At 48.2% G+C, this 14,126-nt stretch overlaps 1 protein-coding gene across 1 annotated transcript; it reads right to left on the minus strand.

Moving 5' to 3' along the window:
* Positions 1-3,134: 3,134 nt before the first annotated feature.
* Positions 3,135-13,896, minus strand: CNPY3 (canopy FGF signaling regulator 3). The gene is made up of 6 exons (XM_053601020.1): positions 13,347-13,896; positions 8,885-9,008; positions 6,988-7,084; positions 4,693-4,815; positions 4,330-4,447; positions 3,135-3,845 (listed from the first exon to the last, which is right to left on the minus strand). Exons 1-6 carry the CDS (start codon positions 13,492-13,494, stop codon positions 3,622-3,624), a joined length of 834 nt encoding a protein of 277 aa, XP_053456995.1. The 5' UTR covers positions 13,495-13,896; the 3' UTR covers positions 3,135-3,621.
* Positions 13,897-14,126: the final 230 nt, after the last annotated feature.

The raw sequence follows: 14,126 nt of genomic DNA on the forward strand, positions 1-14,126 counted from the left end.
AATAACCTCAACCTCAAATTCTTGGACTCAGGAGATCACCTTGCCTCAGCCTCCCAGGAAGTTGGGACTACAGGCACTCACCATGCCTTGATATTTTTTCATTTTTAGTAGAGTAGGGGGTCTTGCTCCTGAGCTCAAGCAATCCACCTGCCTTGGCCTCCCAGAGTGCTAGGATTACAGGCATGAGCTACCATACCTGGTCCTGAATCTGTGGTTCTAAATCATGAACTTGGTGTAAACTGGCCTTGTGGTTTTTCTATCACCCTTTGTGGCTCTGGTTGATAGACATCATCAACAGAGATGGATCCACTCTGGGGTTCAGAACAGTCATGTTTCATAGGATAAGAGCCTGACCTCATGTGACTTCACTGAAGTCCTGCTTCCACTTAGGACAACACTCTTGGTTTCTCATAAAGTGAGTTCCAGCTGGCCTATCTTAAGAACCATGAGAGGCTCGGCACCTGTGGCTCCAGCAGCTGAGGCACCAGCCACATACACCTGAGCTGGTGGGTTCAAATCCAGCCCGGGGCCCACCAAACAATGATGGCTGCAACCAAAAAATAGCCGAGCATTGTGGCGGGTGCCTGTAGTCCCAGCTACTTGGGAGGCGGAGGCAGGAGACTCGCTTGAGCCCAGGAGTTGGAGGTTGCTGTGAGCTGTGATACCATGACAGTCTACCCAGGGCAACAGCTTGAGGCTCTGTCTCAAAAACAAAAACAATCAAAAAAGAACCATGAGAGATGTTAAGCATACAGATTCCTGGTCCCAACCCAGCAGGTCTGGGGTAGACCCAGACATTTTTATGTTCAACAAGTATTCTGTAATCTGTCATAGGAATTTAAAGAAAAAACAACAAATCAACCAACCAGCATTCCAGGTGATCCTTATGTCTAGATGAGTTTAGGAAATCCTGTTCTAACGTTTCTGAGAAGGGGAGTGAAGTCAGGTTAACTTGAGCTTAGACAGTCCCCTTACCATACAGATAGGAAAGGGGATGGGAAAGTGGGAGGCAAAACCCAAACCCAAGGAGCCTTATATGTGTGGTGGGGAGAGAAAAGGAAAAACTTAGGAAGACGGATCCTGCATTCTGCCTTTTGTAGCGTATACCAGAATCTGCCTTCTGGGTGGGCTGTGGGAAGAGCTAGCAAGGGTGTAGCAAGCCTGCGCCTTGGTAGGCATCACGCAGTAGCCACAGGTCAAAGAGCAAAGCAGTCACAGTGCTGCCTGCCCTCAGGTCTGGGACTGGGTCCAGGATTGGGCCATGGGACCAACACCCAGTGAGAGGTTAGGTCTTTGCCTTGTCCTACTTTAAGGATCAATGAAGCTCTGGGGACAGAGGACTGAAATGCTGTGGGTTAATGACAGGATGGTGGAATCACACTGGCCACCAAATTCTAGAGTCCACGGGGCTGCAATTTGATCCCTGTCCTGGGTTCTAGCCCTTTCTGACACCCCCACCAGCCATGCTCAGAACAAAGTCCAGGACTGGTCTCTATTTGCTCACTAGCCCCTTCAACAGAGGGGACATCAGTCCTGGAGATGAGGTGGAGGCTAGACTAAAAAAGTACCCTCCAATGACCTGTTCTAAGCCTCAAAAGCTAAGGGAGGAAAAGCTTCTACTCCGCTTCATTCCATACTCTGCAGCCTTGGCTGCCCCCAATCTGGGGGAGTTGAAGAGAGGCTGGGCCCAGGCTATGAGGGTGCCCCCCTCATTCACAGGAGCTTGGGCCCCAGAGCCCCTGCACTATACTCAGGGAGCCTTGAGCAGTATATCCTCTCCTACCCATTAGGCCCAGCTAATGAAAGGATGAGGTGGAGTCTCATTGTGGGTGCTCAAAGAGGGCACAGATCTGGCGAGACTTTCTGATGTTCTCTCCTTCCAAGAAGCCAGTGCTGCTTCCTATTTTCCTTTATATATATATATTTTTTCTCCCCCTTTTATAATAAAAGAATCTTGGTGTTGGTAATGGATTAAGGCCAGGAACCAAACCAATTCAATATGAATTATACTGTCAGTGCCAGGTGTTGAGGAAAGAGGTCCTGGCAGCTGTGGACAATACAAATGGACTTGAAATCTGAAAACAAGTCTGAGTCCCAGCTATACCACTCATTAACAGTAGGATGGCTGGGTGTGATGGCTCACTCCTGTAAACCCAGCACTCAGGCTGAGGTAGGAGGATAACCTGAGGCCAGGAGTTTGAAACCAGCTTGAGCAACACAGTGAGACCCCATCTCTACGAGAATGCTAAAATTAGCTGGTGTAGCAGCACATGTCTGTAGTCCCAATTATTCGGGAGGTCGAGGTTGGAGTATCCCTTGAGCCCAGGAGTTCAAGGCTGTTGTGAGCTATTACTGTGCTACTTACTACACTCCCACCTGGGTGACAGAGCAAGATCCTATTTCAAATAAAAAAGAAAGAAAAGAAAGGAAAGAAACAGTAGGACCTTGGGGATATCACTTGACTTGAGCCTGTTTTCTCTTCTGTAATACAATATAGGGCTAAAAGCACCCACCTCACAAGTGTGTTGTAACCCTTAAAATTAAAGCACTGTGAATATATACAATTGTCATCACTATTGCTACCAATTGCCTTGATCTCTGCCCTCAGGACAAACTGGGGAGGGGCTTGAACCTTCCATCTCTTCTCCCTAGAGGCCAGATTCCCTAATGCTCCCCAGGCTCAGAAGAACATGGTGTAACCAGGTGTTACTGGGAGACTGAGATGTCCTCTCCTCTGGGTTCCAAGTACAATAGTTAGGAAGAGGAGAGTGATCAAGTGTGATCATCAAAGAACAAGGTTCAAGACCAACAGGCAAGGCCAGATGGAGGTGGGAAGGGGGGGCAGAAAGCCAGTAAACTTTACACAACAAATGGGCAAAGAGGAGAGGCTGGAGAGAGGGAGGAAAGGAGGGCAGCCAGGTGCCCAGGACACAAGTGAGTAGCGTGAGCCAGGGTCAGTGCACTGTTCTGGGCCCTCCCTGCATTTGCTGTTCCAAACAGTTGGCAGGTTCAGTCTTAAAGGGGAAGATGGGAGTAGTCTTTCACTCCTCAGCCCCAAAGGCTGGAACATGAGAGGCAGGGAAGAGCAACAAGGGGCTCCTGGGCACCTCTGAGGCCTGAAGAGGACTCAGAAATAGGAACCAAAAGGCCAGGTTTTTACTCTGTGAGCCCTGTGGAGGGCAGGCAGAGTGCAAGGTGCCCACAGGAAGGGTGAACACAGAGCCGCTATGGGGTGCTGCAGTCTTGCTTCCCTCTGAGCGTAGGAGGGAGGGCAGGTAAAGCCCCTGCTTGCCCTCCTCATGGGCTCTGGACCCAGTCCTGGTGCCCAGCTCTGACACCTATCTCTCCTGAGTTCACGTTGGCGTCCTCAGTCTGGAAACCACACGACCTGCCCGAAGCCCGGGTCGGGAGAGAGATGCGTGGCAGAGGGTAAAGGCTGACATAGGCTGACCATAGCTGAGGATTTCTTCCTGGAGTTTGTGTCTTTTCTTGGCAGAAGAGGGCACAGCCCAGGCAGGGAGAACCTGAAGGTAGCAGAGCCATCTTTGCCTGCTAGAGCCATGGCCCAGGTGCTTCGGCTGCAAAGTCAAGGTTCTCGTTACAGGGGACACTGAGTTAGGCTCAAAGCTCATCAGGGGGGCTGTGTGTGAGGGGGGATGCCTTCTGAATGCCCTCATCCTCCTCGGGGATGGGGTCTCCCTCGAGGGCACCCAGCTCCTTCCTTTGTTTGCTGCTGCTGCTCCTGCTGCCCGATGCCTTGGTCCTGCTGTTCTTCTTCTTGGACTGCTTCCCTCCCAGCGCAGCTGTGTCTCCCTTCTTGCCAGACCACTGCTCTGCCAGGCAACCTGGGGTGAGGAGAGATACTCAACAGAGGTACCTCAGGATTGCTGGGTGAGGAGCACTGATGGGGGAGCCACTGGAAACAGCAACTGGAACTGGTGCCTGACATCGGATTTCTATTTCTTCTGTCTTTATTCTTTTTTTTTTTTTTTTTGGCCGGGGCTGGGTTTGAACCCGCCACCTCCGGCATATGGGACCGGCGCCCCACCCGCTGAGCCACAGGTGCCACCCGGATTTCTATTTCTTATTTCACTGTGGCTGCCAGGCCCCTCTGGGGCACCTGGCTCATTTGCATGTTATTCTGCCCCAGGTTTCAGTGCCTCTTACCTTACCACTGCTCACCAGGGCCCGAGGGCAGAGATCCTACCATGCCCTCTGATGCCCTCTATTTCCTTTCCATCCTCTCCGACCCACCTCCCTGGAGGGAGAGCAAACAATGAAATCATCCAGGGCAAACCTGCCCTGCCTTCTCCAAACCCTTGGACTCACTGGTGTCCTTTCCCTTCAGCACGTGGTTGGCGCAGAGGAATTCTGTCAGGTCCTCCTCCTGGTGGTTCCTGTACCAGTCCTCGATCACCTCCTCAAACTCTTCCACCAGCACATCACACTGTCAATCACAACACCTCAGATTGGCAAAGCCCAGCCCCCGACTGCTCCTAGAGGAGCTCAGCTAGGCCTTGCAACCCACCACAAGATAGGCAGGTGGCTGTGATCTACCCAAGTAAACTGAAGGCAGAGAGGTGAAACGACTAAAGTCACCCAGCCCTTGGTAGCTTCTTCAAAGCAGACCCACTCCCCACTCATCTCCTTCCCATTGGGTGCAATAACCTCCAAGGGCTGAAGGGCCTGTACCTGCTTTTTGAGGTCAGCCACCTCTGCAGAAGTCTCGTTCCACAGCTCATAGGGGATGTCCATCACCACCTTGACCCCTTTGTGTACCAGATTGTGTAGCGTCTCAAAGGTCTCTGACATGCCCTGGAAGAGGCAACCAGACATGGGAGGCAGAGTTGCCTTCTCTACCCCTGCTCTCTTCTCCCAGTGGTGTCTTAAGAACACATCTCTGTGAAGTCAAGACCCTCTATAGCAGGGGTGTCCAACCTGCAGCCCGCAGGCCACATGCTGATTTTGTGAGGACTTTTTTGCTTATCTGTCGTGTCAGACATCATGAACAGTATGCATGGACCTCTTTTTTACTAATCAGCTTTTACAGTGTTTATGTATTTAATGTGTAGCCCAAGACAACTCTTCTTCCAATGTGCAGCAGAGATTTAAAAAAAGGCTGGGCACCCCTGCTAAAGCTTCTTTTCCTTGACCTCACCCTCCCCTCCCCTTTTAGGGCCTGCTTCCCACAATCCTTACACATATACAACCTGACCTGTCTCCTCAAACTTCATCTTTTCACAAGATTGCTGTTGTCCTCAGGCCCTTTTATTTATTTTGAGACAGGGTCTCACTCTGTCAACTGGTCTAGAGTGCAGTGGACTAGAATGCAGTGGAGCGATCATAGCTCAGAGCAACCTCAAACTCCTGGGCTCAAGCCATCCTCCTGCCTCAGCCTCCCAACTAGTGAAAGACTACAGGCAAAGTGCCACCATACCCAGTTAATTTTTTCTATTTTTAGTAGAGACGGGTCTCATTCTTGCTTGAGTTGGTCCCAAATCCTGAGCTTAAGTGATCCTCCCATCTCAGCCTCCCAGCCAGGTCCTTTGAATTTATACTCCTTTTCCAGGCAATAAGTTTGTCTTGGCTATTTTCCCTCACTATGGTTGGATATACTCCACCTCAAAGATCAGTTTAACTCAGTTCATTAAGAATTACTTCCTTGGGCGGCGCCTATGGCTCAAGGAGTAGGGCGCCGGTCCCATATGCCGGAGGTGGCAGGTTCAAACCCAGCCCCGGCCAAAAAACCAAAAAAAAAAAAAGAATTACTTCCTTCTTTATTTTCCATCTGCACATTAGGCCCCCAAATGACCATATCAATGTATTTAACTGCTTCCCTACTGATGGACAGCTCCATTATTTCCAATTTCTTTTTTTTTTTTTTTTTGAGACAGAGTCTCACTATGTCACCCTGGGTAGAGTCCTTTGACGACACAGCTCACAGCAACCTCAAACTCTTGGGCTTAGGCGATTTTCTTACCTCAGCCTCCCAAGTATCTGGGACTACAGGCATCCGCCACAATGCCTAGCTATTTTTTGTTGCAGTTTCATTATTGTTTAGCTGGCCTGGGGTGGGTTTGAACCCGACAGCCTTGGTGTATGTGGCTGGCGCTGTAACCACTGTGCTGTGGACGCCAAGCCTGTTTCCAATTTTTTTAACTATGGAAAAAAATTGTAAACGCTTTTTACTAAAGTAAATACAAATGTATTATTGAGTGCAAAATTTATATGAGTTTCTGCTGCTTGAGACTATAACCTTAGGTATTCTAGGGTTTTATAACTCATCACCCTTGCCAGAAGGAAACTTAGGTAGAAAAATGTTGGTGGTGGGCAGCGCCTGTGGCTCAAGGAGTAAGGCGCCGGTCCCATATGCCGGAGGTGGCGGGTTCAAACCCAGCCCCGGCCAAAAACCACAAGAAAAAAAAAAATGTTGGTGGCAACTACCTTACCACATGGCAGGCACTGAAGACAGTGAAAAAGAACGATGGGTCTGTTGTAAGCAGCTTATTCTCTAGGGAGAGAAGCATTCGTGCACATAGTTAATGTACTAAATGTCACACAGGCACTCTGGTAGGGATCTACGGAGGTACCACGTGGGCAAAGATGAGGAACTAGGCAATCACTGCCCCTAAATATTTTGTGACAGCTCCCCTAAACCCTCACATGTCTGCACATCTTGGACCCTGCTGAGTTCTCCCTGTTCAAGTGTCTTAGGTCCCCATGCAAACTGCCAATCTGGATCATTTCTGCCTGTGTCTAAAACTGAAACAGGACGCTCATAGACAGGCTCAGCCCGGCATGAATGTGCCTACTGCCACTGAAAGGTCACTCAGGAAAAGAGGAGTATAAATGGCAATCAAAGGACGGGAAGAGGCCAGGAGGGAAACTCCTAGGGCATCATCCTCAATTTGCACTCACACGCAAAGACACTCTCAAGATGCACGCAGGCCTGGCCCAGAGGGGTTAAAGGATAAGCACAAATCCTACCTTGGCAAACCGGTTGCTGCCCGTCCTCTCCTTGTGCAGACTGTAGTCCAAAAGCCTCTTGCAAATGGTCTCAGTGACTTCAATTAACCGTAAGTCCCTGCCGAGACAGCAGCACAAGAGGAACTAAGTTCCTCTCTTAGCCCCAGTGAGTTAATGGTCCATCCCTCCAGCCCTGCGGCCCCAACACCTGTGCATCTCACCAACAGGAAGTAAGTCAGAGCTGGAAAGAAGATAGGGCATCTGATTTGGGAGCTCTGAAATGCTGGAACCCAGACCGAAGAGACAATATTTTAACAGCTCTAAAGCTCTGTTTTGTAAAGTTAAATAATTATGTACATATGTATCTATCTATCTATCTATTTAGAGACAGGGTCTATCTCTGTTGCCCGGGCTAGAGTACAGTGGTATGATCACAGCTCACTGCAACTTCAAACTCCTGGGCTCAAGAGATCCTCCTGCCACAGCCTCCTGAGTAGCTGGTGCCTACCATAACATCCAGCTAATTTTTTCTATTTTTAGTAGGCATGGGAGTCTCACTCCTGCTTAGGCTAGTCTTGAACTCTTGAGCTCAAGGGATCTTCCTGCCTTAACCTCCCAGTGTGCTAAGATTACAGGTGTGAGCCATGGTGCCCAGCCCTTAGATTTTTTTTTTTTTTTTTTTTTGAGACAGAGTGTCACTATGTTGCCCTTAGTAGAGTGCCGTAGAGTCACAGATCACAGCAACCTCAAACACTTGGGTTTAAATGATTCTCTTGCGGGTGGCACCTGTGGCTCAATGGAGTAGGGCACCGGCCCCATATGCTGGAGGTGGCGGGTTCAAACTCAGCCCCGGCCAAAAAAAAAAAAAAACAACTGGAAATGATTCTCTTGCCTTAACCTCCCAAGGAGCTGGGACTACAGGCAGCTGCCACAACACCCAGCTTTTTTTTGATTGTAGTTGTCATTGTTGTTTGACAAGCCCGGGCTGGGTTCAAACCCTCCAGCTCCAGTATATGTGGCTGAAGCCATAACCACTGTGCTACAGGTGCTGAGCTAGCAGCCCTTAGATTTTTTTTTTTTAAAGGTTCTTTTCTAGGGGTAGAGACAAGGTTTCAATATGTTCCCCAGGCTGGTCTCTAACTCCTGGCCTCACTGATACTTGAGTTGGCCTTGCAAAGTGCTAGGATTACAGGTGTGAGCCCGTGTACCTGGGAGTATTTAGTTTTTAGTGTTTTTTTTTTTTTTTTAAGACAGTCATGCTCTGTCATCCAGGTAGTATACAGTGGTGTCTATGTACTCACTGTAACCTTAAACTCTTGGGCTCAAGCAATCCTCCTGCCTCAGCCTCCCAAGTAACTGGGACTATAGGCACCTGCCACAATGCCCAGCTAATATTTCTATTTTTAGTAAAGACAGGGTCTTAATCTTGCTCAGGCTGGTCTTAAACTCCCAAGCTCAAGTGATCCTCTTTCCTTGGCATCCCAGAGTGCTAGGATTACAGGGGTGAGCCACTATGCCTGGCTCCAAAATATATTAAAATTTTGATAGTAAAATATCATTTCATCTTGAAAGGATGAACTTAGCTGAGGATTGTTTTTGTTTTTATTATTTATAACTGGCAAAATGAAAAGCTGGTAATCCTATGATAGCAATATTTTTAAAAACTGCATTGATCCAAGAAATCGGAGTCTGGGAATCACTGGTATAGTCCAATAGTCTTGTTTTTACAGATAAGAAATCTGAAGCCCAAAGAAATTAAGGGATTTATACAGGTCGCACAATTAGTTGGGGGGTGAGGAGGGGCAGAACCAGCAGGCAAACTTGGGTCTCAGTTACTGCTGACTCCCTTCTGGTGTGTTTGCTCAGCTGGAAAGGAGAAGAAAACAGAGCAGACCAGGTCAGGAGCCCATTCACTTACGACTTGGTGTATTTGACTCCAGATGCCTTCTGGTCCAGGATGCCATAGCCTGTGCCAATCACCTCCTTGGTCTTGCCTGTTTCCTCAAAAGCTGACTTTAGCTCAACGGCGACATATTTACAGACTGGAGAAGGGAGAAACAGTACAGTCTACTAAGCGCACCTGAGTCTACTGGGAGGTGAGCACCCACAAGGAAGGGTCAGTACCAAAGCACCAATGGAGTCCATTACATGAAGCTGTGGTTCCAAAATCCACTGCCCCCCCCCCCCACATCTACTCTTTTTTTTTGGAGACAGAGTCTCACTTTGTTTCCCTTGGTATAGTTCCATGGCGTTACAGCTCACAGCAACCTCAAACTCTTGGGCTTAAATGATTCTCTTGCCTCAACCTCCCAAGGAGCTAGGACTACCAGCAGCCACCACAATGCCCAGCTGTTTTTTGGTTGTAGTTGTCATTGTTGTTTGACAGGCCCGGTTTGGGTTCAAACCTGCTAGCTCCAGTGTATGTGGCTGATGCCCTAGCCACTGAGCTATAGGTGCCGAGCCCCCATATCTACTCTTGGCCCTGACTTTATTTCTTCCACCATCCGCCCCCATCCCCCTTAATCCTATCATTTATTTTAAAATATTCCATGGGGCGGCGCTTGTGGCTCAGTGAGTAGGGCGCCGGCCCCATATGCCGAGGGTGGCGGGTTCAAACCCAGCCCCGGCCAAACTGCAACAAAAAAAAAAAAATAGCCGGGTGTTGTGGCGGGCGCCTGTAGTCCCAGCTGCTCGGGAGGCTGAGGCAAGAGAATCGCGTAAGCCCAAGAGTTAGAGGTTGCTGTGAGCCGTGTGACGCCACGGCACTCTACCCGAGGGCAGTACAGTGAGACTCTGTCTCTACAAAAAAAAAAAAATAAAATAAAATATTCCATATTCTCCTTGCAGAGCTTCCTCCAGTAAAAATGAAAAAAAATAAAATATTTCATACATAGAGAAAAGCTGAAATAGTACAGAGTACTTGTATTCAACAGTTGTTAATGATTTGCCACAATCTATCTCTAATATGTAATAATATAACATATCTCAAAAACATATACATTGTTTTTGCTAAACCATCTTTAAAGTAAGTTGCAAATATGACCTTTCACCCCTAAATATGTAGCCATGCATCCCCTAAGACCAAGGACCTTTTCCTACATAACCACAAAGCAATGATAATACCTGGAAAATTAACAATTTTGACATCATCTAATAGTCCGTGTTCAAATTTCCCTTTTTGTCCCAAAAACACCTTTTGCAGCTGTTTTCTTATGTGTTCCAACACCAGCTCTCTATTCCTACCAAGTTAATTTGCTCCATCCCTTCCAGTGAAACCTTGTTCCTACAGAAACATCTGTACATTTACCTTCTCAATTCCTCTTATTCTTTCTCAGTTATTAAGGAACTCCTACCTGTCAGGGGATGTGTCTGAGATAAAAACAAGGTCCTGGCAGCGCCTGTGGCTCACTGAATAGGCGCCGGCCCCATATACCCAGGGTGATGGGTTCAAACCCAGCCCCAGCCAAACTGCCACAAAAAAATAGCCAGGGAGGGTGGCACCTATGGCTCAGTGAGTAGGGTGCTGGCCCCATATACCGAGGGTATTGGGTTCAAACCCGGCCCCGGGCAAACTGCAACAAAAAAATAGCCCAGGAACTGGAGATTGCTGTGTGCTGTGTGACGCCATGGCACTCCACCAAGGGCGATAAAGTGAGACTCTGTCTCTACAAAAAAAAACACAAAACAACCCCCCGCCCCCAAAAAAACAAGGTCCCTTCTTTCCAGCTACTCAGTCTAATGGAGAAGACAATTGTAAACAAATAATTACCACTACAAAGGAGTGGTACCTCTGAGGGTGTGAGGTGCCCAAGGCCCTGGCAAAGTGCTTAAGGCCTTCTAAGGGCTTCTCTGCTCATTCTCCCAATTGTATATTATTACTAAAAGCCTCTCTCCCAGGAAGCTATTTTGGACTAATCCCCTTTCTTTGGTTTCATTCTGAGCCTGGGTGGGATCCATGTTCTCCTAAGGGTCTTCAGTCATCTCTTGTGTCTCTCCATCTAGACCACAAGGGTCCCCAAAGTGTGCATCAGGTGTTAGATTTTTTCCATATTTCTCTAATCTAAGACTCTATATATGTTAGATGCTTGATAAATATTCCTGATAGAGACTGTACCAAGCAGCTTCTGATGCCTCTGAATGGAATATTGTCTGCAAGCTAAATGCCATCAGGAGTTTAAACACTGATGGCAGAGTATGCTAAAAAAGCAATTTACCACACAAAAATATATTTGTTTATGCCCTGGAGGCATAAATGTTATGGTGAAATCTTATAACATATACACTGACTGAAGGGTTGGAGAACTTGGAACACATGAAAATTTCAAGTCATAAGTTAGTGATCTCAAAGTCTACAATGAATTGAGGATATTTCATCCCCCTGGTTCTCCATCCAGGACCATGTGATCTCTCTTCCTTTTTCGGTCCTATACTCTGCAAACTCATCATTTTTCTAGCTTTTTCACCCCTTCCTCCTACCTCCCTCAAACACGTAGTACTCCAGGAGAAAGAGAAAGAGGAGGCTTGAGGGCGGCACCTGTGGCTCAAGGAGTAGGGTGCCGGTCCCATATGCCGGAGGTGGTGGGTTCAAACCTAGCCCCGGCCAAAAACCACAAAAAAAAAAAAAAAAAAAAAAAAAGAGGAGGCTTGAAACATCCTTTCTCTCCTATAGCCATTAACCACAACCTTGTTTCCCAATTTTGCTACACATTACCTCTTCAAGACCTCCTTTGGAAATCCCACTCAACCAGACTTGGAGGAGACTCATGGTACAGACCTCAGACCCTCATGGACAACCACCCATGTTTTTCTGGCAAGTTCTCCTTCTTTGTGCTGAGGCCTGCTCCACTCAGGTTACTGAGGCAGGAGGCAGGCTTTGTGGGCCAGACACAGTCAGCATTTAATAACAAAGGTATAATACAATAAATAAAAATAAATAAACATTAAGAGGAGCCTAAGGATTGAAGCCTGCCAAGCCATCTGTGACTGAAAATCTTAAATCTTCACCAATTATAAAATGAGGCTGGGCTAGAATGATCTCTAAGCCAGCTCTATGCTTTTAAGAGTCTGTAAATGCCTCCTAAGGAAAAAAATGTGAGCTTCTTAGTCTAGTACAATAATAAGATAAATAGTATGTGCCCTTTGGTATCAGAATAAGATAGAAAACAAAGAGAACAGGAAGCAAAATCCCCAAAGGGTATCAGTTAGGACTGGAGTCTGAACAGAAGGAAAGCATCCTAACCCCTATATCTACTCAAGAAAGTAAGGAGAAGGCACAGACTAGAACCCATAGTGGGTGACAGTGAAGTCAGCTTATCTCTGGAACAGCTCACTTTTAATCTCCCCAATGGAAGGATTATGTCTCCAAACACCCCACCCCCAACACCCAATGCTTAGGGAACATCTGGCCTAATATAAGCTTTTAGTTCAGATGAAACAGATGCACAGCCAAGTGTGTGTTAGAGCTTCCCTAACTTCCCTGGGGTTAGGGAAGTGTGAAGGATTGAGTGAAGGTCTGAGGAGAAAAGGGAGAAACGGAGAGGAGGAAAAAGAAGTAGGCCCTTCAACCTGAAGCTCCTCATCTCGACTCCTCTGTTGGGATTCCGTATTTCTAAAATCTTCCTCCTCCACCAAGTTCACTCCAGGCTCTTATCTAAAGTGACCCCTTAGGGGGTCAGACCTTTCTCCTTCTCCACACACACCCATAGCCCCCACTTAATCATATTTATTCCAAAAATGCATATTGAGTGCCTACCGGAAACTCTGGGATTAAATATCTGAGAAAGTATCTGTACTCAAGGAACTGTTACTGGGGGCGACAGACAACTATACACATGAGGTTGCAGTGAGGGCACAACGGGGAGAGTCTCAGGTTCTTCTTCCCCCCAGATGAGTCATATGGACGTTTTCAGTTCCTCAAACTCCTTTGCTTCTTAGCCGGCAAGCCCCTACATCTAAATGTGTAGGAAAGTACATCTGTACCTTCCTCTTAGTGGGCCCCTGTCTTTCCGCTTCTCTTCACCCAGATAACTCCTAATTACTCTTCAGGCTTCCTTTATGAAGGCTTCCTTGTCTCCTGTTCACACACAGACATCGCCCCCTTCCACTCCAGGTTAGATCAGATGCTCCTCGCCCGGCTTCCAAGGCCCAGTACTTCCCCTACCTCGGAATCTACTACCTCGAATTATATTATAACAGCTTGTTTCTACAAGTTTGTGAACTCCAGGTGTACCGAGACGGGATCTCTTGCCCACCCTGGTGTCCCAGCGCCCAGCAGAATGCCAAGCACACAGTAGGTTCTACCAACGAAGACCATCCAGCTACGCTTCTCTGCAAGCCCCGCCCCTCCAGCAGGATACGCCCCGTGGGCCCCGCCCCCTCACCTTCGCATTTGCTAGGCAGTCGAACCCAGTCGTTCTCCTCGGCTCCCGCCTGGTTCCGGCCCAGCTCCGGGGCCGGCAGTAGTAGCAACATCAGCAACAAAGGGAGATGTAGAAGACAGCGGGACGCGGGTTGAGGAAGCCACTCCATGGCCCAGCCGGACCCGACCCAAGCGGACCGGGTGGCGCTTCCTCCGGCGGCGCGCGCTAAGCAGCTTCCCCCCAGGCGCTTCCGGGACTGCACACGTGTCTCGGCATAACCACGGCAACAACGAGCCCCCTGTCCGCCCCCTCCTCTAGCGGCCTCTGCCGGCCTTCAAAGCGGACCAAGGCCCGCGGACAACGCAGCCAATGAGCTTTCTCGGGATTTGCCCTCTAACGAATGGGAGGGCGATCCTTTTCCGGCTTCAGCCAGTAAAAGAAGCGATGGTGGCCTCGGCGACCTATGGCAACATCTTTTCCCACCCCCTAACGTAGCGGATGAAGGACCATCAGATCTATGCCTGAGAAGGATGTGTTTGGGGGCTCTGGTCTGGAAGATGTGGGGAAGGCTGTCTTCTCGGCTTTCTCCGCCTCCTTAAACGTCACTTCCCTCCTTGGGTCATAACGCTGCAACCCTTACTAAGCAGCAATTTTCAAGCTTTATCATTATTGTTGTTACAGTAGGCAGAACGACTCAAACTCCAACCTTCAAACTTATGTAGCGGCAAACCAATAACCTAGATTTGTCCCCAATGAGAACTAGAACAAATAACTTCCTCCAAAAGCCCCAGTTTCTATTTG

Source organism: Nycticebus coucang, chromosome 9, assembly GCF_027406575.1.
Source record: "Nycticebus coucang isolate mNycCou1 chromosome 9, mNycCou1.pri, whole genome shotgun sequence".
NCBI classification, from domain to species: Eukaryota; Metazoa; Chordata; class Mammalia; order Primates; family Lorisidae; genus Nycticebus; species Nycticebus coucang.

What these genes read in the sequence shown, in the direction of transcription:
- CNPY3 (XM_053601020.1), bottom strand. Translation starts at nt 13,494, where the DNA reads ATGGAGTGGCTTCCTCAACCCGCGTCCCGCTGTCTTCTACATCTCCCT. An exon ending in GCAGCAACCGGTTTGCCAAG is followed by an intron (nt 4,816 to 6,987) that starts GTAGGATTTGTG and finishes TGCCTCTTCCAG; the next exon opens with GGCATGTCAGAGACCTTTGA. An exon ending in TGGCTGACCTCAAAAAGCAG is followed by an intron (nt 4,448 to 4,692) that starts GTACAGGCCCTT and finishes TGTGATTGACAG; the next exon opens with TGTGATGTGCTGGTGGAAGA.